We start from the raw sequence: 27993 nt of genomic DNA on the forward strand, positions 1-27993 counted from the left end.
TTTGGTTCTGTGTGGTTTATTTTATTCATATTTTATTTATTTAGGATATTAATATTTTTAATTAAAATGTCAGACTGAATATTCATAAGAACTAAGTTAATTTCGTTTTCAAATGGTGTATTGCATGATTATGCTATAAATGATCATTTTATGAGTGGTTTCAAAACAACGACAATAATATAATTTAATTGCAATAATGTCTGGGACAATATATCGTCAACAAATATTGTTAGAGTCCTACCTCAATACTTTTAACAATGCACCAAGTTAGAGGTTTCTTTGCTGTCTACAGCTTTAGGTCTCTGAGAAATCCTTTTATATCCAAGCAAAATTGGTATTGTACAATGAAATATCCTTAACTGAATCTAGATTGACTAGAATCGAAACCTTGTGGATTGGAATTGAATTAATTTGGGAAATCAGTCTGACAGCAGTTTCATACATGTTTTCATTCCTAGAGGCCACAAGATACACACAGAGACACAGAGTCCAGAGTCCAGTTAATCTCCATGTTTTTAATGAAAATATATTTTCTGTTTCAAACCTCTGAACAGATGATCAGGCAACATTACTTTTTGTATCATCACAAACATTAAAGTCAATATTCTGAGCATTAAAAAAAGAAAAAACAATGTAATTCTGTTTTCTCAAAATGATTTTGTTGAAAATAGTGACATTTATTCCCTGTAGTTCTAGTGCTGTCTTCTTTAACACTTTGTTATACAAGTCATTTGTAAGTAAATGTTAGTCTTTAAATAATTCAAAAGAGAACTTCTTAGTATCCTGTTTGATAGTAGACCTTGATATGAAAAGAAAATACAGTAAGTGCCTTTAAAGTGACAATCGTTACTTTACTGTGAGATTGAAACTGATTTTGTCTGTCTACTTCGTCTGTTGCTAGGACTGAGATCGCGACCGGTGTCAGAAACAACAACATCCTTCACAAGAAGCTCATCACGGTTCCCTTCTTCCCGACCTGGTGAGGCTGCAGCGCGTGGAACTGAATTACAATCCTGTCAATGAGAGGAGACGGTCAAACATTTACTCAAAGATGAAAACAACACAGAATACAAATCAAACTACATGACCAGTTACTGCCTGTGAGATCTTTCTCAGCAACATTTCATTGGGGTGGCTGTGGCTCAGGAGGAAGAGCTGGTCATCCACTATTCTTTGTTCCCAAATGTCCTTGGGCAAGATACTGAACATGTACTGGCAGTGTATGAATTATGTATGATGGAGACAGTTCTGCACATAGATGCACTGTATGAATTTGTGTTACTGTTATTAGTGGCTACTATACTAGCCATCTTCAGAACTAAACTCAGCAACCTGTAAACGAGTCTGCTTCACGTCGTAGTCAGAACTATCCTTTCTGTGGTGTTCCTGACCATTACTTATGTGTCTGTCCAGATTTTCTGCAGGTATGAAAGGATGCTGTCCGTAAGTAGATCCAAGAAAAAGGGCGCTGCTGGAGATGTGCATGTGAGCACAGTGCCTTGGATAATGACCTACAAAAACTTTGCCCAAAATGCAAAGGAAAACACCTGGGAGTCCTTCATGAAGTGAACCAGCCTCAAAAGGATTCATGCACTTCCTACCTTATTAATTCTAGCTGCAGTACAAGAGCCCTTTTGAAAGTAGTCAGAGTTCTGCTAGTTACAGGGGGAGAGACAGCTAACTATGCTATTAGTAACTGCAGCCATCTCTATTGGTCTTGATGGGGCGGCTGAGTCTTTAATGCTGTTCGGCAAGGGATGGAGACTATCTGGTGCTTCAGTCAAATTCAACATTTCTTCAGCATCAAATGCAGAAAAGAAGTTCATATAAGGGATGCTTTTGCTGCTGACAAACAGGGCCTTGCACCACAGTCCTATTCTGTCCATGTTGTCCAAAGATTCAAATACCTGCATGACTTCGATCATACCACAAACCTGATCAGAGTCGGTGGTGGTACATCTCTTAGTGGATGTCCACACACCACCTGAAAATTAACCTTGACAAGACTGAACTACTTTTCCTTCCAGGGAAAGGCTCTTCCACCCTTGACCTTACTGTTACCATTGACAACTCCGTGGTAGCCCCCACCCAGTCTCCTAGGAACCTGGGTGTGACATTCGACAGTCAACTCTCCCTTCCTGCAAACATTACTGCAACAACCCGCTCCTGTAGATACATGCTGCACAACATCAGGAGAATACGTCCCCTTCTCACAGGTTCTGGTCCAGGCTCTGGTCATCTCACGCCTACACTACTGCAACTCCCTCCTGGCTGGTCTACCTGCTAGTGCTATCCGACCTCTGCAGCTCATCGAGAATGCAGCAGCTCGACTGGTCTGCAATCTACCTAAGTTCACTCACACTACTCTTCTTCTCCGCTCCCTTCACTGAAGGATCAGGTCGAGTCAACATCCAGGACATGGTCAAACCTTACACCCCAGGCTGTCCACTCCACATCTGCCAATCGGCTTGCTGCTCCCTCACTGTGAGCTAGCCACTCAACAAAATCACGACTGTTTGCTCAGGAAAGTCTACACATCTTCCACGATAGACTAAAGAAACATCTCTTCCGACTACACCTTGGTTAAAAAAAAAAATATATACATATACACGCACATATATATATAAAGTGATATGTTTAGGCTATAACGCGATACACAATATATATCTTGATATTTTGAAATCTCCTCTTAATCACTGTAAAAATGTTAAATTTATAAAAGTCGACAGGAAGTGGCTAAGCTAGCGAACGTTAGCATTTCCGACGCTCCCTGAGTGCACCTCGTCCGAAGATATCAGCAGACATTTAGGCTTAAAACACGGTGTGACCTTGTTTTGACTCGAATATAAATGTCAGGGCATGCCTTCTGATCATTGAGCAGCTATGGATCATAGAGGAAACTGTGTTTTCACTCTTTGTTTCTACTGTTCTTCAACAAAGTCACTGACCAGCTGCTTCACGTGAATGCACCTCTCAGCTCACAGTGAGTGAGTGAGGGAGCCCCGGAGCCTGTGTGTATATGTAAACTTAACTCGCTACGAGTTTCTTCTCTCCTCTCCTGATACAAAAACTCTATATATACAGTCTATGTACAAAAATATGCATGCATGCAGTCGAGTTTTCTGGATGGGCGGGGGAGTGAGCAGTCTGCTGTGAGAGGGGCATGAGAAGAGAGAAGCGAAACTCAGAGAGAATTTCATGCTGACGGCTTAAAACATTAACCTGACAATTTGTACTCGATGGTCGCAATATAGTCATTTTATACATCGCACGTGGCACAAGCCGCGATACATCGAGTATATTTGATATATCGCTCACCCCTAATCTGGATTATAACAATATCCACCCTTTAGTCCTGGATCCCAAAAAAACACATCACATAACTGCTTATCAAGGATCGTGAAAACAAGTAGCACCATCCTGGTCCTGAGAGGTTTTGCCTAGCCTCAGTTGGAACTATTGGATCTTATGTGGGAGGCAAGCAGTAAGGAAACATCAACATTCATGTGTAGAGACTGCAAGAAATGTAAATCAAAACTCATGTGGATGTTGTAAAAAAACCAAACAAGCTAAATTCTACAGTCAGAGAGATACAGTCTGAAAGAAGTTTTAAAAAAGTGTCTGTGTGTGTGTGTGTTCTAAACACCATGATATTGAAGCAAATGGAGGTCCAGTGGGCTTCGGCCCAGTTTAACTCCTGTACATTGTAGTTATAACAAAGACTTTTTACACCTGGTTCAGTTCACTCGATCCAGACCACAGAAAGAAGGTGATTGGAAGAGGACTGAGAGACCCTCATTCTCAGACAGTCTAAATCCAGTTGTTAACTCTACACCAAAGTTCCCCTTACAGCTTTCACACCAGGCCAAACAAAATGAAAGTTAACAGGTCAGCTGTGACAGCTCCCTAACAGTCTGTCCTGTGCCATACTGTTAGCCGTCTGTCAACAGCGAGATAGATTGATTGACTGATATTTAAACTACTGTATGCTCTGCGATGAGATGGATTGACTGTCTTCAATAGCCTTCTTAGGTATACAGCCTAACAGCTTTTTGAAGTTCTGACTAGTGTCTTTTAGTTCAGTTCCTTTTTTTTTTTTTTTAACAAAGTTTGTGTTAAACTATTTTGTTTTGTTCTCAAACATGTGAGTTCACCACATATACACAACTCTGTTACATAACCAAGAAATACAATTATAGAGAACAGGTCTTTTGAATTTGTGAAGAAATGAAAAGATCATCAAATAAAAGTTTGATCAAGAGCAGGCCTTGTTCTCCAGACTGTGCTTTTACTATAAAATAACCTGATGGTGCAGTGTGTTGGCAGAGCTGACCTGTCGTCAGTCAGACCAAGTTCTCTGGTCAGGAACTCAAAGATCTTGGCACTGTGCTCCTTGTTCTTCTCAGCGGAGTCAGTCACACCGATGGCAGAAACTGAAAGCATCAGGCATGGAGAGCAAGAGCCTGCCATCAGCATTGGCAGCCCAGGTTTCACCACCACATTCATCCTCTGAAAGACAACCACCAAGACAACATTAGTGAGGCTGAGTCAGTATAACACTGATCATCATAACGGGAGCTTGAGCACAAATTACACATAGAAATGAGAGGTTTGAGTTAATTCTCCTGCGTGTCAAAGCCAACCAACATGGCCTTGAATCAACATCTGAACTCTTATCCCACCTTGTTATAGTATAGACACCCTGAGTTAAGTTGTTGCACCACAGTCTCCATTTCAATCAGTAACAGTTACACTGGATGTTGGGAAAGAAGGTCATACCAGCATCCGTTTGAGAGGTCAGCACTGGAGCTGTGTCAGAGAGGCCACCACATAATGAGTCATCCACATAATGAGTCATCCTGCACTACCTCAGCTGCCCAGCATTATGTTGTCTACAACTAGTCTTTAACATTTGTTATGTGCAAATGTGTGTTCCTGTCCTGCTGTGGCTGTCCTTACCTACATACATTTACAGCTGCAAACAATTCATACACCTGTATTAAAAGTGTCTCATTATACTGTCGGGTTACACCCAGTCTAGAATATTTTGTGTTCAGAGCTAATGATATGAGTGTTGTGTTTACAAACAAAGAGAATTTAATGTGAATGCTTATGCTGTGCTTTACTACTGCTGTATCACCCCTTACCAGTAAGTGTCACTGTGAGACTATAGAGAGAGTAAAAGAAGAGGGAGCTACAGTAGGTAGAGAGTACAGGAGCAGTTACGAGAGAGAAGCAGAATGTGTGTGTAAGGGAAACATGTAGCCATGTCGGCATTGTTAGCAGTTGCTCAATAAAGCCCCTAACAGTTCAAGAACCATACACTTGTCTCCTATGCTTGACTCACACAAAATGTAACAAATTGGCAACGAGGATGAGCGCTTCAGTACCAAGTCCAACACCCTTTCTTCATTACGTTGGTGAGCTGCCAATACTATTTGAAACATAGTGGAAAATCTTTGATAACCACATGCTACTGATTAACGCTAGAGGAGAAACATGGCCAGATACAAGGCGATGTGCAGTCTTACTACATTGCTTGAGACCCGAGGGACAACGGCTATTCTACACTCTTCCAGAACAAGGTACAACATTGAGGTAACCATTAATCGGCTTAAAAAGTAATTTGTCCCAAAAGTTAACTTGTTAGCTTGCAGACACACATTCATACAACGTCTTCAAAGAGCTGATGAAAGCGCAACCCAATGTGGGTGCTTTGAGAGCGTTAGCTACGCCATGTGCAAAAAAAAAAAACTTTTAACAGGGTAAAAAGAATGTAGAAACCTCAGAGAGAGCCACATGTGAGGGATCCCTCTCCCAGGACGGACAGAAGTGCAATAGATGTCAAGTGTAAAGGAGAACATCAGAATTTGTTTGTGTGTATGAGTATTTACAGCATTGATTAGAAGCAGGGCCGTGCAGAGACCTCTAGAGGAGCAGGTGCTAAAATTTCAAAAGGGGCACATGGAAAAAGGCTCATATGCCGACATAACTGAAAACACACGCACGCACGCAAAAAAAAGGGCATCTGACAAAAGGGCACATTTGGGCATCAAGGGCAAAGGGGCAGGTGCTCCAGCACCTCCCGCCCCCCCTCTGCATGTGCATGATTTGAAGAAACAGTTTGTAGCATAATGGAAGGTAAATAATTTGATGGATTATTGTGAGTAATGGTAGAGTATCTGAGTAGACATATTGTATATCAAGCAGTTGATTATTTGATGTGTTAAGGAGCTAGAAGAGGAAGGAGAAGCTGGGAAGAGAAGCTCCATGTGTCATGTGTCCCCCGACCTTCTAGACCTATAGCAGCATAACTAAGAGCAGGTCTAAGACAAGCCTGGACCGGCTCCAACTATAAGCTTTATCAAAAAGGAAGGTTTTAAGCCTACTCTTAAACGTACATATGGTGTCTGCCTCCCGAACTGAAAGTGGGAGATGATTCCACAGGAGAGGAGCTTGATAGCTGAAAGCTCTGACTCCTACTCTACTTTTAGAGACGCTTCTTTTTTAGAGGCGCTACGAAGTCAAATTTTAATCGTAATGAGTTTACAGAGCTATCGACAAGATGGTCAATCTCAGTGGAGCTAGGGTTTTTAAAGAATTCGTTGGTTACTGTATATCGACGGACAGTAGGGGGTTAAATATAATTGGAAGTATTTCCTTAAATTTAGCTACAGCACTATCAGGTAGACATCTAGAAAAGTAGTTTTTCATTGATGGTGTGTAGTCTGATAATGAGAAATCTAAGGTTATTAAACTATGGTCTGATAAAATCGGTTTATGTGGAAGTACTATTAGATGTTCAATTTTGACACCGTACGATAGTACAAGGTTAAGTTGTAGCGTAGTTTTTCTAAATTGAAAAAATAAAAGATTTGGGCGCCAGACAGGGCTTCTTCACCTGTCAAAATTTGTATATATCCTGGTAAGAGAGTCAACCCGGATAGCTTATTTACCTAAGTACAAAAGACCGCAAAGAAAATTTAAATCACAAACAATCAATTCTGTTAATCAATATATACTCAATTGAATTATTCAAATCAAATCAACAATCATTGAATAATGAATAGCAGGGCTCCAGACTTACTTTTTTTACTAGGATAGTAGCCCATTACTGAAAGGTTTCGGAGCACAAGCAGAAAATTTAGAGGCGCGCCCTTAAATCGACCTGCAATGCTATTATTCCCATTTCCCCTCATAAATAGACATTACAATGTCAGGGCTCCAGACTAACTTTTTCCACTGGTAGCACTGGTGCTCCTTATTGAATATTTTAGGGCCACCAGCACAAAATTAAGGCTCACTTACAATGACATACAACACAACACATTCATATTTTTTCTCCATCTTAACTGTTTTATTGATAAAAGTTTTGGTAATAAATGAAAATCTACAAAATAACAACCACAACAAAACAAGTAAACAAGGAAGTTCCTCTTACAGAATGCCTCTTCTTCCCCTCCCTTTAGAGCACATCCCCCTGAGGACCACTAGGACCTGGCACCTCTGAAGGCCAACCCTTGTAGTTGGGCCTTCTTGCTCTTTTGTCCTGGCTGAACCTCATGTGTACAGCCTCCTTGGCATCAACCTCCCCCAAGGTAGTTCCCTCGAGACTTATTTTAATCAGGTCCTCCACTGTGTCCACATGCAGGGACCCTCTGATATCAGATTTAATTATCTACTGTGCTGAGAATCCTGTGATATATTATTCTGACATTGGCTATTCTGCACTTTTATTTTTGTTACTTAAACCCTTTAACTTGTCATGAGTGTTGTGTATGAGCCACACCAGTCGTGGCTGCAGTTACTTTAGTATGCACGAATGTTTAACGACAGCTGCGGCAGTTGTAAGACAGGCTGCCAGAAAGGGTTCGTTCTTGTTCTGAGAGAGCTGTCGTGTTCTGAGAGAGCTGTCGTGTTCTGAGAGAGCTGTCGAAGTTATGTGTCACAATAAAGTTAACTGTGTGAATTGAAGTCGCAGTCCGGGAGTCATTAGTGTCGTGTCCTGTTAATGAGCCAGAGGCGCTGTAAGGTAAAGGTGTGACATGCAAGGTGAAAAGAGGAGAAGAAGAATAAAGTTCAAATGAAGTATATTTTTACAAGTGCAATACACCCCAATTAAATATAACCATGAGGGCTCATTCGCTTTTTATGTGGCAACATAAGCCGTTTTCAGACATGACCTCCGAGTAAAATCCAGAGAATTGACAACAGACTTCAGCGGCAGTATACCGCAGTAAAGTGAGCCGTCATGTGTGAGAGCACGGTGAAGCAACCGCCCCTTGGATTGTTGTTGCGCGTCTATTTGTGCCTTTATGGTAAAGCGGTAGGGATAGTTGGAGTGGCAAAAAATGACGAAAACATAATTATATTTTAGTTATAGTCTCTCATTTCAGATATAATTCTCTTAATGGCGTTTCTGCTCATAGCATGTCTTTTTAATACACAATGACTGAGACAATTAAATTAAATTAAATAAAGCTGGGTTGTGTTTGTCTAGCTGTGGAGTTCATTTCCAGTATACTTCCCTGTAGCATTTTATTGACAGGTATATTGCGTGTCCCGAACTGAAAATGTTGTTGGCCATCAGCAACAGGCGTCAGGCACACGCTGTAAAGCAACGTGCTACGTACATGTGAGTACTCCCTCCACCCTAAGTAGTTCCACAAATAAAAAGGACAGAGGTGGAAATACAACTCACGTCCTCAGGTTTTCCCAGAGCAGCTGCGGTGTTGCTACACAACTTCATCATGAATGCCTCAGGGAAGGAGCTGACCGGCAGGTTCGTTTGTAGCTCGATGAAAGGCATCTTTAACACTGTTCAATATTTCACAGCGCTCCCAGTTCAGTGTGAGGACGAGGTCGGCAGACTATATAAAACCTATGGATCAGACACAATAACGGACAGTACTTCTTCCGGTTGACATTTTCGAAATACACGTTTTGCGTTTGTCAGGATTTAACCAACTTGCTGCCGCTGCTTGCTATATTGATTTCTATTGAAATGTGACATTCATATTTTCCTGTTTTTGGATGGTGGATTTTTGCATGCATTCAATGTTACTATTTAGGTCAACCTTTTATTTTGAAATCACAACCGGACGCTGTGACCCCGCTATGAAGCCTGCAGGGTCCCTTAATTCGTCATATCGACATTACTGGTAATTAAAGTACACGAAGAAACCTTAACTCAAGTAACACCACAGTGTAAAATACTAACTTACAGGGGCAATGTCTAATTAACAGCAGACACAGGGAGAGTCTCTATCGGAACGAAAATGTAATTAGTTGCTAGGCAGGTTAATAATGTTACAGGTCAAGCCCATGTGAAACAGATTTCTGGTTGCAACTGTACGCTTTCACAAGACAGCACCATATATCCAGCATAAAGAAATGTAATAATGTATGCCCCCTTACGTAATCATGTATGGAATGGTTGTTTGTTGAACATATATTTAGTGTGTGGAAATGCAATCATTTATAAAAAATGCAGTTAGACATCGCCCGAATCTAATGGAGTATGAGGTCAGGACCATTGAAATTGAATAAGGCCTGAGTCAGAGGCCTCCAAAACTCCAAGATTTATAATGGAGTCAAAATTGGACCAACAACCACTGCTTTAATACACCATTAGAATCGACCCTTGACGTAACTGTAGGGGGCTACAAAGTTAACTTGGGAAAATATGACACCATTAGGTTCGTGATGAATCAGTAGTTTTGAACTAGAAATGAGGTGGAGAGATCCACCTCCTGATTGGTTGAACAGGCAACAGCAGAGACAAGGATGAGCATATAAGCAGAGGGTTTGGACCTCAGTCTTCAGTTGGGTTCCAGAGCCATCTTGTAAAAGAATAAACTCTACTGCATTGAACTCTGACCATCTCCAGTGAATTATTTTGACTAACTGTTGAGACTCCAGTAGCAGCCGTGTATACTTGTTGGAAAAGAAGTCTAGACTCAGTATCTTGCCCAGTATTATACCTTTTATCTCCAACATTACCATGTACATATTTCTACATCATTTTTTCCAAGGATTCATATAAGGTCACTGTGACCTTTGACTACTGAAATTGAATTACCTCATCTTTGAGTCACAGTCTTTAGATATCACATTCAAGAGGCCAAAAACATCTTTATTTGAGGCCACCGTGACCTTGACATTTGACCACCAAAATCTAATCAGTTTATCAGTGAGACATGTGGGCCATATTTGAAAGAATTCCCTTAAGATGTTCCTGGGATATTACATTCACAAGGCAAAACGTGTGCTTGAGGTCACAGTGATCTTTGACCACCAAATTCTCATCAGGTCATCCATGAGTCTGAGTTAATTGTGTCAGATATAATTAAATTCTCTGCAAGCAGTCCTAATATATCACATTGACAAGAACGTAAGGTCACTCTGACCTTGACCTTTGACATCCATGCACCAAAATCTCATTTTATCTTTGAGTCCAAGTGAACATTTGTACCAATTTTGAAGATATTCCCTCAAGCTGATGTTCAGATATCATATTCAAGTGAAACATAAACATATTTTGTGAAGCCACAGTGACCTTCCAAGTTTAAGTGACTGTTGGTGCCAAATGTGAAAAAATTCCTTCAAGGCGTTCAGGAGATGCGCCTTGAGGCCATTGCGGAGGTATAAAAATATTTATCATTGCATTTAGGGAAAGTTTGTGTTTAAAAAAGGGTGTAACAGAAAAACAGACACTTCATATTAACAGAAATAGATAACATCTGTTTATTAAATCTAGGTCACTGTCCATTATGTAAAAATATTTCACTTCGATCAACAAAACAAACAGAACCACCATGCTGATGGCCTGAGGAGCAGCATTCAGATGTGTGTTTGTGTGTGTGTTAGGGTGGGTGTGTTTATGTGGCATCTCTCATGACTAAAATCTGTTGGTCATGGCAGCTGACATCCGTCCTTCACACCAGTGAAGTCACACCTACAGAAAAGCAGGGAAAAAAGGTAAACATTTATTAAATTCATGTTTGTTTTATTGAATCTCTGTTATTCCCAGGATGGAGGAATCCGGACCCCCCTGCCCCAATTGGATGATAGTTATTCAAGTCGATGGTATTAACATCCATCCTGAGAGATCCAATCACAAGTGGCCAGCGCCAAGTATGTGTTCACACCTGGCATTAAAATGCGTATTAAATGTGTCTCCTGTGACCACTTGTGATCGGATCTCACTTGCCTTAAACATGTGTCATTCATCTTAATTAAAACCATATTATGTTTTGACCCAGTATACAGATGTCACCAATTGTCACTGTTTGTTGGCATGAGGGAGAGGAGTCAGGAGGCACTGAATGAATCTTGTGCAGCTGCATGAAGAAAGTTTTCACCTTTTAAGAAAAGTATCAGTCATGATGTCGTGGTCAGTGTTGATATTTTGGCAATGGCCATGAAAAAAATCCACGTATGGGCACAGACAGACGGGTCAGAAGATGTCAGCTGAGTAGGCAGTCCTGCATATGTGGCCCAGGACGCATTCACATTCACACTGCTAAAAGAATGCGGACACATGTGGCCCAGACCACCTCCGAATGTGGCCCTGCGTGATCGGATCGCGATCTGATCTGAGTGCGTTCACACCTGTACTTGTGATCGGATCACAAAAATCACATTAATACCAGGTGTGTATGGGGCCACTGGTATCACCACCTCTATGTAATTTTACCAGACAATGACGGATTGAATATGTGAGTTAGCAGTGCAGAAAGTTCTGAAGGCTGTGTATTAGTTTCATCCTTAGATTTATTTGTTTTTAGGCTACCCTGTTTACTGTAAAACTCACTTTAGATTAAAAGGTCTCAGAGGAAAATTGTGTTGTGTAGCTGCAGCCATCATTCACTACAGACTCACCGTGGGAGTGCTTGCACTGTTTGAGTGCCTCGTTGAAACCCTCACATAAAGTCAGGTCAGTTTGGTTGCTGGCACAGTCCAGAAACTGTTTGACCTCAAAGTGACAGGGGGCTGGCTGGGCTGGAGCAGGCCGGGGAGGGTCCTGCAGTGGTATCGACAGACATCTGAGTTAGTCTCACATCAGCAACAGAGCTGCTGAAAAGCAGCAGACAGGTTTGGTGATGGAGGTCGGCCTCTGTAGGGGGCTACTGGTCACAACTCAAAAAACAACACTCTGGGTCATAATACACATTCAGAATGTCTTCATATAGTTTTTAGTTACTAGTTGAAGCCTTGGTTTGTCCTCTCAACCTCTCACCTGGTACGAGGACTTGGCGGGCTCTTGACTGCTGCTGCCACTGCCACTGAAAGCTCCTGTGAGAGCGCTGCCAACAACGTGGCCCACAGCCGAGCCTACGGCCACCCCTGCAGCTGTAGTAGCTATCTGGGCCATGATACCAGGTCCCTGGGACTGAGCAGGAGCCGGGGCCAGGGAGGCAGGAGGCGGATGAGCTGGAGCTGGAGCATAAGATGGAGCTGGGCTACAAACCCAAAAAACGTATTTCTTGTACATTAAGCCGTTCAACATGTCCTGCAGAGGAAATCCGGAGAAATTTCGCTGCAGTTTTCCTGTCACACATGCACAATACAGAGGAGATTCTCTGTTGTTCACAACAGCAACAAATCTGTCATACACAATCTGAACATAAATTCAACATGTCATGCGCTCAAACTGAAAGACCACGCTCTTGAATAAAGACAGGAAAAAAGCTCCATATCATTTCATGTCTGAAAGCACCTTTTGAGAGGGTTAGAGGGACAATTCCTAATCTGCTGTGTCAACTTCGAAAGCCCTTCTCCCCTCCTTGACACCCAACCACTTCTCATATCCGACTCAGATCAGAAATGTAGAATATGAGAATAAAATATATCTTCATACAGCATACTGCAATAATTATAGATTTATCTCAGCCTCGTTGGCAGAGAAAATCAGCAAATCTTCCTATCTGTTTGGTATTTAAACAAGTGAAAAATGGATCAGGTAATGTGTCCAAGACAAGTTAGCGGACAGTGAATTCTTCAAATAGCTACAGTAAACCCCCAAAAGACCAGTTTATGAGAAGTGATATTGGTTAAGGGATGTTAGCATAGGAGAATGATGATGACTGTTCCTCACGGAAATAATCACTCGTTAAATTACATAGAAGATTCACTGACTGTTTGGGATCAGTTATTCAAACAGAGCCAAGCAGGCAAGACGACTGTCACGCATCTTCATTCAAGTTGGACACTGAGGTGGCATTTCATGAAGAAACATCATTAACTTCCACAGAGTCAGTGTGGCTTTAACTTCAATAGGACCAACATTACACTTGAGTATGGGTTAACTGTGTTACCTAAATATTACATCCTATCTCACTCTATTTAACAAGCAATATTCTGTCCAGATGTACTTTAGTTAATAGGATGTTTACCTGATTTTTCCATTAATCTACTAAAGTTTTAGTATTCAAATATTACATTTAATTTGCCCCACATATAACGACACTTGCAACACACATGAACACACGCACAGTCTTGACTTTCTGTAGTTGTGAGTACCAGAGAATTAGGTTTAGGTTAGGGTTTGTGAGGACATAACCCTAACCTAAAGATGGGCATACACTGTACAATTTAAGACCGTTTTTTTGCCCACAAGGCGCACAGCCTACAGCACAGAGTACCGTATAGTATGCATCTTCTCTTATAGATAAAGTTGGTTTAAAAACTCGCACTGTGATATTGGAGTCGGATTCTCTCTGGGCCGTGATTCTCCTTTCCTAACACCTTGCGGCTTCTCCTTTAAATATGTCCTTAACCTCGTGAGGTTTTCCCTCGGGGTCAATGAATAGATGTTAGGACAGATTATTTGGACTTTCTGAACGCACCCTCATGTTTGCCGCGGGGACCTCTTACCTCACATGGTCTCAGTGACTTATGACACTAATTACACATTACGCTACACACACCGTCAGCTGTTTGAGTGAGACAGTCATATTGATATCAATAATAACAGTCAGATAAACTCCTTCAGTGACGTGTCAGTACGTAACGTGTTGCCTCACTTATAACAGCTCACATGAGCGTCCTTGAACGCCGCAGCGGTACAGTCTGTGAGCCGGAGTAATGTGTCCCTGGAGGCGGCTGGAAAGTGTGTTACCTAGCTGGAGCTGGGGGGCGGCTGCGGCTTCCTCTGGCCATGTTTCACACCACCTATTAGTGCAGCTCGTACCGGTGAACTTCTGCAAAATGCGGTCCTATTCTCACGTATGTCTCTGCTCGGGTCACCGCCGGGTGTCTGTCAGTGGCAGGCCGGCAGCTCACGTGCATGCAATTGACCTTGCAGCGTTCACAAATGTCGCGAGACTTAACGGGTGATCTTCTTTGCTTCTTCTGCGGGTTGAGCAGGGCTCTACCTACTGGAGTGGAGCAGCAGCACATGTGCAGCAAAGCTGCGAGCTTGTGACATATTTGGTTGGTTTTTCATACCAAGGATCTGACAATGAGGCAGCTAAATGGAATCCAGCATTCATTCATTTTCTACAAACTGTGGCATGTGAAAAAACACCTGGAAACACCTTGGCTGTTGATGGAAAACAGACTTACTGTGGCTGCTCTTCGTTATGGAGAAAGGCCATAGTGATTGGCTGCCAACAAAGTTGAATCACTATGGTCACTATTAAAATGATAAGATGTGATCTGAGAATAATAAGAGTGACAGCTCCACAACCATATTAAACCATTCCTCTTATTCAGTCAGTGTGACCCAGCCAGGTTAAGATGAACTTGTTTGTTAATGCGAATGAAGTTTTACCTGAATGTTACGTAATATGCTTTGCTCCAGAGTTTGTTGCATTTGAAAATTAACCTTGTTGACAATAACAAATATAATCCATGAGGCCATGTTGGTTTGATAGATTTTTTATAAATAATTATATAAGACCGGCATGACTACATATTAGTATTAGTATTGTATTAGTTGTACTTGTACAATTGCAGAGCTAAGACATAATGATGTATTAGTGCATTTAATGACATGCATATAATTTGTACAACATTACATAAGCCCTCATTTCAACAGGAGCAAAGAGAAGTCTGAGTTACAAAAGACCTCAGATGTGAGTTTCTCACCTTCGACCCAGTGTTCTATACCACCATGTCTGATTATTGGTTCAACTTCCACACTGCTTTGAGACACAGCAGAGAGTAAAGACATGGAGCAAGAGGTTTCACTCCTCTACTCAACTATTTCTCCTGTCTGCAAGAAAAGTGGCCAGCTTTCTATTCCCTCCTCTGAGTGCTCCTATTTCTAGCACCCTGTTGTAGCAGTGAGAAGAGTCTAGAGAAAATATAAAGAGAGCACGAGCCTTAAATCATCATCACAAATTTCATCATGCAACCTTTTGTACTTTTGCTTTATTACAATGAAGCTAAATCTTAACAGGTCTTGTTTTCCACATAATTACATCTATTACAGTAAAATTTGTAATTTTTTGCGAAGAATGTGCTTTTATTTAAGTGGGATTTACTTTGCCACACTGATTATTTATTCTTTGAAAGCTAAAGACTCAGTTAATAAAGGATACTAACAGAACTGTGGGACCTAAAATGTGAATGATAGTAGTGAAATGATAAAGGCATTTTGGCTTTTAGTCAGGTATTTGTGATTAGCACACCAACAAACTATTACTCAGCCTTGATAATTTCCATAAACAGAAACTCACTTAGGTTTTTATCAAACAAGCGGGAAGAAACAGTGCAAGATAGAGATATATCTGGCTTTAATACAGACAAAGTACCTGCTCGTAGGAGACAAGGCAGTATTGGATAAGTCTTATGTTACCCAGTTGATAGATGAAGCATTTTTGCAATAAATTCAGTAAAAGGCTGTTCCAGAGCTGGCAAAAGTACTCATATTCTTTACTTAAGTAGAAGTACAGATACTTGTGTAAAAAAAGACTCTGGTAAAAGTAGAAGTACTGATTCAACTCCTTTACTCAAGTAAAAGTAAGAAAGTACAAGCTCTGAAATGTACTTAAGTACGAAAGTAAAAAGTAAAAATGAATTTTTTACTTCAATGATACACAATGCCTCTTTTGATAACTCGGCAAAACAAAAAAAAGTTATATGCAGACAAAATAGGATAGTTTGCCTCTTTTGTTAACAACCTGCACAGTGCTGGTACAGAGAGAAAAACATCACTGGACACAGTCTAGTTTTGCTGCAAGCCAACTTTCAGACAGAATAATAAAGACTGAACTCAACTGAGCTCCTGCATGAGCACCTGGATACTTTTTAACAAGGAATAAATGGATTGGGAATGTGCTCACGTTGATTAAGTCCCTGCCCTTTGTACACACCGCCCATCGCTACTACCGATTGGATGGTTTAGTGAGGCCCTCGGATCGCCGAGAAGGCGGTAAACGGAAAGCTCATTAGTGGTGGTCCGACTAACCTTCGGACGCTTAGGGTCTCGCACTGCCCCCCCCCCCCCGAAGGCACACACGCATTTCACAAATTAATTTTATTAGAAAAGGTTTAATCAGCACAGTACTGCCCTAGGAAAGGAAAAAGAGGGTTTGTCACAGTTGATCCTACCTAAAGTCAAAGAAGTGATTCTATTTAAAGTTGATTGAAGCTGGAGAACCTATTTAGCAGAACAACATGGATTTTCTGATTGACTACTTGATTTTGTTGCTTGCTTTATTCATTAGGCCTCACATTAAGTCCCATTTCAATGGATGGAAGAATGAACACAAGTTATTTGAAAAATCTCTTCAACGCATGACGGACTAAAGGGACATTATTGTAAGTTATTGTAGCTTGAATAAGTACCTCACGCATCTATTTGTTGGTTATCTTTGTTTTTGTTTTTGTAGTTAAATTAAGTTTGTACATAATTCTTGTATCACAAGAAGTATTGTCTGCAAAGAGAGGATAAATATAAACACTATCTATTACAGAAAACATTGATTTGGAATTGGCTGATGAAAGATCAAGACATTTTAACACTGTTCTATAAGACTATATTATCAGTTTTACAAAACTATTTACTCCACAAAGTTCTGTCTGTCTGTATGTGGGACCCATATCTCACAAACTGTTTGGTCCGAGAAAGAGCAGTGAAAAATTGTAAAGCAGTATAATTGAATTGGGTGCGCTTTGGACGTGCAATACATTGATTATTAATCAAAATTGAATAAACAAGCGACCAGCGCTGTGTAGCAGTCAGTGGAGGTGGGGCAGTGTATCTTCATTCTGCGGGCTGAGTTGAATGTGTCATCTTCTGCCTCTTTGGATAAACTACAGCTACAGATATACTATGTTGATAATCTCATGGCAGCAACATTCATACAATCCCTTCTTCCTAAGGAATTTATCTACAAAATAAAAGCACAACATTCATTTTTTTGCTGCAATACTTATTTTTTGCTTTTATTGTGAAAAGTTGTGAATTTGGGTCTGAAGATTGTGTCCATTGCTTCACAGACCTTTGAAATAGCAGACATGTTATGTTTGAAAAAATCCCCCCAGTTGAGTCAATCACTCAAGCTAGGTTGAACGCAAAGCCTTTTTAACTTCACTCTGCACTAGTGATGTCACGATATGAAATTTTGGTGCCACGATTATTGTCAGAGGAAATATCACGGTTTCACGGTTTTCATGATTACCGATACCGAAGGAAAAAGACACACAACAAGCAATACATAGTTAATATATAACTAATAATATAGCTAACGAACTTAAATATTTATTATATCATCAACTATATCCAGTTAGTTTTTATAGTGTAACGTTTGGCTATTTAAAAGTAATTTATGTAAACTTTTATTTAGTTGCCTTATTGTGGAAGGTTGGTCAGTGAATTTGTGTTTCCTGTCATCATTGGTGTAGCTGTTTGGGACTTTTATTGTAAAAGGTCAACAACGGAAGTTGTTCTGTTTTGGGAGCGACGTGTTGACTAGTGTGAAAAACTACATTCTTCATGTCATTATTATGATTAAAGTTAAACCACCAATTCTTCAATCGTGTTTAACACTGTCCACAACCTGGACAAACCTGGACAAAATTCGTCACTCTAAAAAGCGGCGTTTACTCCGCCAGGACGCCGCTTTTTACATTTATTTTCACGTCATGTTTTTTTTTTCATGACGTGAATGACGTATTTTGTCCAGGTTGGACTATCTTGTGGCGGTATATCAGTGTGACAGACCCAGGAAACAGTGCTGCGGAGCAGTCATTGCCATGGAGCTGTACCTGGACCTCTACTCTCAGCCCTGCCGCTCCGTCTACATATTCGCCTCAAAGAACAACATCCCCTTTGAGTTCAAGAAGCTGTCTCTGCTGGAAGGTAAGTTCATGTTCACACACAGACACGAGGAATAGCCACACCCAGATCCAGACCAGAGAAGTTGGACAGAAGCCACACTACGTTTTGGATAAAAACATGAGGAAGAAAATTATACTTGTTAACTTTCTTCTACTTTGATCCGTGGTAAGTGACTTCACAGGCCACATAAACTCTTATGTACCCAGCCCGCTGGATGAGAAAGTGCAAAGAAAGTGTCAGTTTTATACAATAATATAATGTCGTTTGAACATTTTAGATATCAGTGCTCTAAATGAAAGAGACTTTTCAAGATGTTGTCTTAACGAAATTAACAAAGCAGTGTTAAGACTGTAATCCGTGGCATACAATAACACTGTACTTAAACTTGTTCTCATACATAAACCTTTATATATATTACAGTATTCCTTTAGCTTTATTCAACATCACACATACATGAATGCACTGTGCTCATTAAGACACTGTGACCTATGCCTTAGAAAGAAATCAAGCAGCTGCCCCAGCTTCTGAAGGGCAGATAGGAAAGGCGTTGTCTTGTCTGATGAATACGCATGCTTACACACACAGAACTTACAGTCGATAAAACAGAAACACAATGTTTCTCACTCCAATGAACAACAACACCGTATCTGCAAAACTACTGAAGACTCACAAAGCTTCAGCCGGATAAAGGCTTTTTCTTAATACACAAAACTTAACACTGTCAGAATGTGAAGATTTGCCCAGCTACTATCAAAGGAGGGACGAACCTGGGAGCAGCTCCTCATCATTGGTGGATTCCAGTTCCAAGATGCTGGGACCACGCCTTCAACCTACTATTATAAATATTGCACCTGTCATCCGTTCGGGGCGACTCTTGACTACCCCGAGCTACTGACTAAAGCCGAGGCTGTGCATTGAGTGCCCATAGGTATGCTGTACCTTTTCATTGCTTCTAAATAAATACTTTTTGAACCAAGACCGACCCTTCTCATACCTAAGGATAAAAGAACACGACAGCAGCCAATAATGATGAAAGTAATTGTAAAAATTAGTAACAACCGTCTGTATATTTGAAAACAGACTGACTAATATGAGTAGGCCTGGATATTTTTAAAGGCCAATGGGCCACACACTGCCAAGGGGCCCTCTCGATAGATCAAGGACGTCAATAGAGAAAGAGGAGAGGACAACTGACTGAAATTTCTTTCAGGCGAGCAGTATGGAGAAGAATTTGGGAAGATCAACTTGATAAGAAAGGTCCCTGCTCTGCGAGATGGAGACTTCTGCCTGGCTGAGAGGTGATAATTCAAACATTTATTGGTAATATGTCCTGCATGTGAGTCCTGTGTGGTGCTCATTAGTGGTGTTTGCCTCTGCAGCATTGCCATCCTGCTGTATCTGGCAGAGAAGTTTAAGACTCCGGATTTCTGGTACCCAGCTGACCTCCACCAACGCGCTTGCATCAACGAGTATCTGTCATGGCAGCACACAACTGTCCGTCTGCATGGATCCAAGATGTTCTGGCTCCGGGTATGGTCACTTACGCCTGTGTGTGAGCTTTTCCCTCCAGCTTCCAGCTTTGAAGAAGTGAATTCAGCTTGAGGAAGTATATAAGGGCAATGCTCCATTAGCAGCTCTAGATTTCACTTGTTTCCTATTGCCTTTTATAGTATATCTGGGCATTTGTTTCACTATTCACTGTTACTGATCCCAACACAATGAAATAGAATGATACCCTCTTACTGGAAACAAGCTCAGTTGTGGTTTTCAAAAAAGGTGTCTTGTATTGTGTCATTTTCTTTTCACACACCATTAGTGTGGTCTTAACTGTAATTCCTGCTTTCTGTGAACATCCTAAAAATGAGGCTCTACTTCCACAACACTTCAGTCGACAGTGATCCAATTCTACCCAAATGCACGTACCAAAGTGTCCTTGGGCAGGAAACTGAACCCCAAATTGCCCCTGACGTCTGTGCTGTTCTCATAGAAAAAGTGCTACACATAGAAGCACTGTGTAGCAAAGTCGCAGGCTGTGTCAAAGATCTCTCACTACTCATGATAAAGTCCACTATATAGTGAGTTTGCCCTTTTTTAGTGCTGTCTGAATGTTTAATTAGAAAATTTGAATACTCTATATAGTGGACTCATTGTATCCCACAATGGATCGTGAAAAGTAGTCTACAATTAATAGTCACTAACCGAGCATTGTGTGCCATCATACATTTAGCTTGTGCTGAATGAAAGAAAAACGTCTGTTAGACTAAAGGAAAAGTAATGTGTTCAATTCATTTTTATTTGTATAGTGCCAAATCATAACATACATTATCTCAAGGCACTTTACATAGTAAGGTCGAGACCTTAAAATTATAGAGAAACCAACAGTTCCCACAACGAGCAAGCACTTAGGCAACTGTGGAGAGAAAAAACGTGGAAGAAACCTCTAGCAAAACCAGACCCAATGTGGGTGGCCATCTGCCTCGACTGGTTAGGGTGAGTGGAGAAAAATGCTAAAAATGGAACTATTAATAAATACGTAGTTGAATAGTTTTTGTTTTTTAATCAGCTCTTGCAGGTAATTCCAATCGAGATATTTATGTTTGTGCTGTAGCTTTTGATTCCCAAGATTCTGGGCGTGGATGTCCCGCAGGACAAGTTGGATTCAGCCTTGGAGGACTTAAATGGATCCTTGAAACTCCTGGAGGAAAAGTTTATCCAGGACAAGCCATTCATTGCAGGAGATAACTTCTCATTGGCTGACCTGGTTGCCATTGTGGAGGTTATGCAGGTAAACATCCAAAATAGTTCAGTCCAGTCCAGAGGACTGATAAAGGGCCATGGTCATTTACGTTTCTGCCAACCAGTTTGAATATCAACACTGTTTTAGATGTCTTGTGTTGTCGGAAATTTCTGTGCAAGTGATAATACCTTTTCATTTTACTGGCAAGACAAAAACAATATTTAAAATGTCTTTAAAAATCCAAGCAGTCACTAAAGAACTCTTTGTCCACTTGGGAGCAGAAAAATCTATCTGCTTAATTAAAACATCCTGGTCAAAATTCACCAGTTAGAACAACAACTACAAGACAATAATCTGATAGATATGGAAGAAAACTATATGGAAAACACTGCTGTGTTGCAGCAAATTTCCAGTTCCAGCATGTGTAACATTATATAAAAGTTTTGGGCCACATATAAACAGAGGAGCACTGGAGAAGTAATTCAGCATGCCAAAAAGAGACAAGAGAAAACAACCAAAGCCAGTGAGAGAATCAGACATCTCAGCATAGAGTAAGTTGAAAAGTGACACTGCTTTACATTTTGAAAATACACAAATTTTTACATTCCGATCCAAGACCTAGCTTGGCACATACACTGCTTGTATTTTGTATCCAGTCATGCTATAAGAGTAGTAGCTGTGGTGAAAGTAAGCAGGTACCGTCCCGCACAATACCACTAAATGCTAAATGTGCCACTACACAATACTAGGAAGAGGGAACAACAGCTGGCTGCTAAAACCCACAGACAACAACCCCATTACAACACAACAGTTAGCTTCTAAATAGCGTTTGAGATCACAGCATATTTGTGCTGTTGGTTTTTAATTTGTGCTGAAGTGACTTATCTGTTCTGTTCCTAGTCCCCCAGTTGGAAATGGAGATGTTAGTGCACAGAATACAGTTGCTGATCAAGGTTGATGAGAGCTTTGTGACTGAAACAAAACTATAAGTTTTGTGTTTGTGCAACCTCTCATAGGGGTTAGTAGTCAGAGGAGGTGGCTCAAGAGTTGGCTCTTTTTACATTAATGGTCCCCTCTCTACCCTCCTTTGTCCCACTGACAGCCTGTTGGATCCGGCCTGGATGTGTTTGAGAGCAGACCCAAACTGAGTGCATGGCGGGACAGAGTCCAGGCTGCAATTGGGAAAGAGCTGTTTGATGACGCCCACCAGTCCCTCCTGGGAGCCCAGGAGAGTGTGACATTGATGGACGCCAGCAAGATGCAGTTCTTCAAGCCCAAGATCCTCAAATTGTTCATGTGAAGAGAACATTGGTTCAGTCTAAACTAGCTTGGTAAATTTTGTGGTAACTCATTACAATCAGCGTTGGTAAGTTGTATGAATCTGGTACGAATAAAATACTATGGGGAACAAGTTCATGACAATGGTTTTAACAACTTTTTTTCTTATTGTGTCATTAAAACCCTAACCCTTGTATGAGGACTTCCCTCAGTGGCAGTAAAAGCACCAGAATGTTTTCCCTCAGTATTGCAACATGTGATTTGCTGGACCGGGCCTTGGAGGCAGAAAGGCGCAGTTGTTTATTCAGGCAGCCTGATTATGTAACATAGAGGAATGTGAACTTTGAGATAACTGCACACATATTTCCTTAAATCTTCTCTGTGGTCAAATGCAGTCAATCAGCTGTGTTTCATGTGATGTTCTTTCAAGCCTCAATAAATAGTGCTCTGTGTTTGTTAGTCATAGTGATTTTTGGTCCAAACTGAAAGTTTCATTGCGTCATCATGAGGATAATATAGAGTAGTGTGTTGTGAAAAGGTCACATGTTCATAGGCAGCTGTGTCAGTTTGAAATTTCACACAGCAGCACTTTATAGTCAGCTGAAAACATAGTCCATGAATGATACTTATGTTGTGACGCTTCTGTACTGGTTGATTTGAATTAACATTGCTAATACTGATTGACTTATTTTGTCTAATGAAAGAAAGTAAGTAGTACGGTTACTTGAGGTTTTAAGTCGATTAAGATAAACCTAGCATGTGTCTGATGTTGAGTCATTTCTCCTGCTGTGTCAGGGTAGATAGCAGAGTGGCAGTGTTTCTGAAACAATGCCATGCTGTTACCATGTGGAAAACCCACATATAACCTTTTATTACAAGTAAACTAAACAATTTCTTTCTTTCTTTTTTCTTTCCAATGTATGTCTCATCCACACGCTGATTTTGCATCAGGAGCAGTTAAGCATTCAGTTTCTTCCTCAGGACAAATTTAACATACTGTAGAGAGCTGGCAGTGCAAGATGAGTATAATTACTCATCTATACTACTCAGTACCATTTGACTTACTTTTTTTTATTTTAAAACTTAAATGTTAACACATGCAACACTGCTACAGCAGCACACTGATGAATTTCTAACTGTCACAACCCGGCTCAGGGCCAGGACAAAAGCGGTAGAGGAATCAAAATTAATTATAGTGGCCTCACAAAATATGTGACAGTGGCATATTGGGGACTTTCCCTCCGCCACCCCCCTGCAGCTGCCTTTAAGGGGTGGTTGGACCCCAATAGTTCTCCTTCCTCCTGAGCCACAGCCAGTAGCTAGCTTTTTCTGCCGCAGATAAAGCCCCGACATCCAACATCCACTGGGAAGACCTTGTCTTTTCCAGCCAGCCTCTCGGCACTCTGCTGCAAGCTCAGAGTACTTGAGGTGTTTCCTTTCATAGGCTGCTGTCATGCCCTCTTCCCAGGGGAAGGTCAGCTCGATGATTAAGATGCATTTCTTAATCCGCTCCTCCGCTCCCTTCACTGGTTACCGGTGGCTGCCCGCATCCGTTTCAAAACATTAGTACTTGCGTACCGTGCTGTGAACGGATCGGGTCTAGTCTACATCCAGGACATGGTCAAACATTACACCCCAGCCCATTCACTCCACTCTGCATCTGCCAATCGGCTTGTTGCTCCCTCACTGTGAGCTAAACACTCAACAAAATCACGACTGTTTGCTGTCCTGGCTCCTAAATGGTGGAATGAGCTCCCCATGGACATCCGGACAGCAGAAAGTCTATACATCTTCCGCCGCAAACTAAAAACACACCTCTTCCGACTATACCTTGAATAACATTTTTAAAACTAACAATTTAGTAGCACTTAAAATGGCACTTACTTATAGCACTTTGTAGTTTAGCTTTTTTGAAGAAATTGTACTTTCTCTATTCTTGTTGTTCTGGGTTTGTACCCTTATGGTTGAATGCACTTATTGTAAGTCGCTTTGGATAAAAGCGTCAGCTAAATGTAATGTAATGTAATTTCTCCATTGCAGACGACATGACAATGTCTGGCTGGAGAGTAGTTGCTACATTCAAATGGCCTCGAAACAAGGTCATTTCCACCGTGTTTTAAGCCCAACAGTCAACCAGAAGTGGCTATGCTAGCAGACATTAGCATTTCGACAGTCCCTGAATGCACCTCGTTGGAAGATATCAGCGGAAATTTAAGCTTAAAACATGGTGTAAATGACCTTGTTTCGAGTTGAAGTTTTCTTTACCAATCCCCCCCATCGGCATAGGGGGGAGTAGATCATTAGTGAATTTTCATTTTTGGATGAACTATCCCTTTAATAAAACATTTGTATGATCAAAATACCAAAAGGATGAAGTACCACAACACCCTTCTCAAAACCCTGTTCAGAGTAGCCTGTTTGAAGGTGTGTTCCTTTACATGTCAATGAGCCACTGCTGATTTGTGGAGATTCGTGTGAAACAATATTGGGTATTGTTTTCACCCCTGTCTGTATAAAATGTATGAATGGATTTTCACCAAACTTGATGGGAATAATATTCCACTTTCAGAGCTGATTAGGCAGGGGGATGACACAGGTTTGTGTGACACGGATGTGACTACCTGCTAGAAAACTGTATGCTTGTCACATTACATTTTATATTACCTGATGCTTTTATCCAAAGAGACTTAAGATTAGTACATTCAACATCTATGAGGAGCCATTTTTTGGGGGGCATCTTGCCAAAGGATGCTTCAGCATGGGCTGGGATTCAAGCTGCTGACCTTCTGGTTAGAGGACAACTGCTCTACCCCCTCAGCCACAGCCGCTTCATGAATGTGCACAGTGAAAGATGGATCAAGCAGGCAAAGAGGCATCATGAAACTGCGGGACAAATCTGGTAAATTATGTACATATAGTAGTGTAGTGAAGTACGTTGTGTTTTAGGGAGTGCTGAGTTTAAATACGGGAAAGGTAAGGGGGAGCCAAGTTATGGAGGGCTTTGAAGGGTAAGCAGTAGGATTTTGTATCCTTTGTTGAACTGGAAGCCAGTGGAGCTGGATGATGATTCCAAATCTAGAGAGAATGTTACCAAGGGGGAGGATGTATATAATGAATATAAATGGTCCCAACAACAAACCCTGGGGCATGCCTGACTGGTGTTGGTGCAGACCACACATTGTCCCCTGTACAAAATGTTTATGATGTCAACCAGAATAGTGTAGAGCCATTGGTCCTAATACCAACCAGGTATTGCAATAGCATTGAATGAGATGGTATCAAAGGTCAAGGAGGATGTGAGTGGTGAGAAGGCCCTTATCTGGTGGCAGAAAGTTCTGTTTCAGGACTAGGGGATACCATCCCTTTGTAGAGTACATATACAGTGGGGCAAAAAAGTATTTAGTCAGCCACCAATTGTGCAAGTTCTCCCACTTAAAAAAATGAGAGATGCCTGTAATTTTCATCATAGGTACACTTCAACTATGAGAGACAGAATGGGGGGAAAGAATCCAGGAAATCACATTGTAGGATTTTTAATGAATTAATTGGTAAATTCCTCGGTAAAATAAGTATTTGGTCACCTACAAACAAGCAAGATTTCTGGCTCTCACAGACCTGTAACTTCTTCAAGAGGCTCCTCTGTCCTCCACTCGTTACCTGTATTAATGGCACCTGTTTGAACTCGTTATCAGTATAAAAGACACCTGTCCACAACCTCAAACAGTCACAATCCAAACTCCACTATGGCCGAGACCAAAGAGCTGTCAAAGGACACCAGAAACAAAATTGTAGACCTGCACCAGGCTGGGAAGACTGAATCTGCAATAGGTAAGCAGCTTGGTGTGAAGAAATCAACTGTGGGAGCAATTATTAGAAAATGGAAGACATACAAGACCACTGATAATCTCCCTCGATCTGGGGCTCCACGCAAGATCTCACCCGTTGGGTCAAAATGATCACAAGAACGGTGAACAAAATCCCAGAACCACACGGGGGACCTAGTGAATGACCTGCAGAGAGCTGGGACCAAAAAGCAAAGGCTACCATCAGTAACACTCTATGCCGCCAGGGACTCAAATCCTGCAGTGCCAGACGTGTCCCCCTGCTTAAGCCAGTACATGTCCAGGCCCGTCTGAAGTTTGCTAGAGAGCATTTGGATGATCCAGAAGAGGATTGGGAGAATGTCATATGGTCAGATGAAACCAAAATAGAACTTTTTGGTAAAAACTCAACTTGTCGTGTTTGGAGGAGAAAGAATGCCGAGTTGCATCCAAAGAACACCATACCTACTGTGAAGCATGGGGGTGGAAACATCATGCTTTGGGGCTGTTTTTCTGCAAGGGGACCAGGACGACTGATCCGTGTGAAGGAAAGAATGAATGGGGCCATGTATCGTGAGATTTTGAGTGAAAACCTCCTTCCATCAGCAAGGGCATTGAAGATGAAACGTGGCTGGGTCTTTCAGCATGACAATGATCCCAAACACACCGCCCGGGCAACGAAAGGGCGGCTTCGTAGAAGCATTTCAAGGTCCTGGAGTGGCCTAGCCAGTCTCCAGATCTCAACCCCATAGAAAATCTGTGCTATTTTCTGGATTTTTTTTTCTCATTTTGTCTCTCATAGTTGAGGTATACCTATGATGAAAATTACAGGCCTCTCTCATCTTTTTAAGTGGGAGAACTTGCACAATTGGTGGCTGACTAAATACTTTTTTGCCCCACTGTACCTGAGTGTGTTTGGGAGACCCCGGTGGCATAATCAATTGCCACAGACGCCAACCACCACTTGATGTTGGCAACCACCAACAGATAAGAGAAATATCTACAGTTGTGCATCTCAGCGTTGTGTTTTGGCCTTTTAATTGCGATAACATTACCAATCGAACTGGAGATGGCAGGACATCATAGGTGGCTCGTATAATGAAGCTAGTTCGATGTGCTTCGATGTCCCACAGGTTGTTCCAAGAGAACTTTCTCTTCCCCCTCCCATTGCATCAATTGCATCCTGCTTTGCTTGAGAGATGACCTTTTAACACCTCATCTCTTGCTTTTAGTAGCGCACCTCCTCAACCACGAGGAGAATGGACTGCACTCTCCAAGGCCAAGGGACACCAAGCCATTTTTTCTGCAAATGAAACGACCACTCTCTCCAGTCTGTCAACCTTGGAGGGTGGGATTTCATAAATGGTCAAGGGCCACACAGAGGGAGGAGACTGATGGCGAACCATGGTGAATGCTAGCGGGGAGATGGTGCATCCTGCCATGATGCAAATTTCCAGATGCTGCCATGCTCTGGTGTATTTGACTTGGGAGGCTTAGTTGTTGGTCCTGTCCTCGGATTTGAAAAGGGCTGTTAATAGTTTTGGAACACTGAAGTAGCTGAACGGCATCCAAAGGAGATTGTGAGAGACTGAGCCCCAAAGGTCAAGTGTTGGCATAAAGAGATCATTTGTAATTTAGATTTTTGTTTCTTTCCTATGTGTAGGTCACAAACCGCAATGAAATGGCTCAAAAAGGTAACTGCTATTTAGCTTGAAGATGATTTGCTACTGTCCATTCTTTAATTTTCAGAATCAGAATCAGAATTATTTTTATTGCCAAGTATATTTACACATACAGGAAATTGCCTTGGTGTGGTTGGTGCCTTTGGACATAACAACAAATCGGACATAAAACAACAATATATA

General features: G+C 41.3%; 3 protein-coding genes across 3 annotated transcripts; 1 reads left to right on the forward strand and 2 right to left on the reverse strand.

Moving 5' to 3' along the window:
* Positions 1-495: 495 nt before the first annotated feature.
* Positions 496-8897, reverse strand: ddt (D-dopachrome tautomerase). The gene is made up of 3 exons (XM_035172734.2): positions 8702-8897; positions 4334-4509; positions 496-1013 (listed from the first exon to the last, which is right to left on the reverse strand). The coding sequence occupies exons 1-3, from the start codon at positions 8807-8809 to the stop codon at positions 941-943; spliced, it is 357 nt and encodes a 118-aa protein (XP_035028625.1). The 5' UTR covers positions 8810-8897; the 3' UTR covers positions 496-940.
* A 1825-nt stretch (positions 8898-10722) lies between these two features.
* Positions 10723-14313, reverse strand: chchd10 (coiled-coil-helix-coiled-coil-helix domain containing 10). Its single transcript, XM_035172722.1, has 4 exons — positions 14123-14313; positions 12242-12464; positions 11884-12025; positions 10723-10957 (listed from the first exon to the last, which is right to left on the reverse strand). Exons 1-4 carry the CDS (start codon positions 14161-14163, stop codon positions 10938-10940), a joined length of 426 nt encoding a protein of 141 aa, XP_035028613.1. The 5' UTR covers positions 14164-14313; the 3' UTR covers positions 10723-10937.
* Positions 14314-17925: 3612 nt separating this feature from the next.
* Positions 17926-22759, forward strand: gstt1b (glutathione S-transferase theta 1b). The gene is made up of 5 exons (XM_035172662.2): positions 17926-18313; positions 19503-19590; positions 19672-19822; positions 20901-21077; positions 22132-22759. The coding sequence occupies exons 1-5, from the start codon at positions 18208-18210 to the stop codon at positions 22327-22329; spliced, it is 720 nt and encodes a 239-aa protein (XP_035028553.1). The 5' UTR covers positions 17926-18207; the 3' UTR covers positions 22330-22759.
* Positions 22760-27993: the final 5234 nt, after the last annotated feature.

This window comes from Hippoglossus stenolepis, chromosome 2 (assembly GCF_022539355.2).
Source record: "Hippoglossus stenolepis isolate QCI-W04-F060 chromosome 2, HSTE1.2, whole genome shotgun sequence".
NCBI classification, from domain to species: Eukaryota; Metazoa; Chordata; class Actinopteri; order Pleuronectiformes; family Pleuronectidae; genus Hippoglossus; species Hippoglossus stenolepis.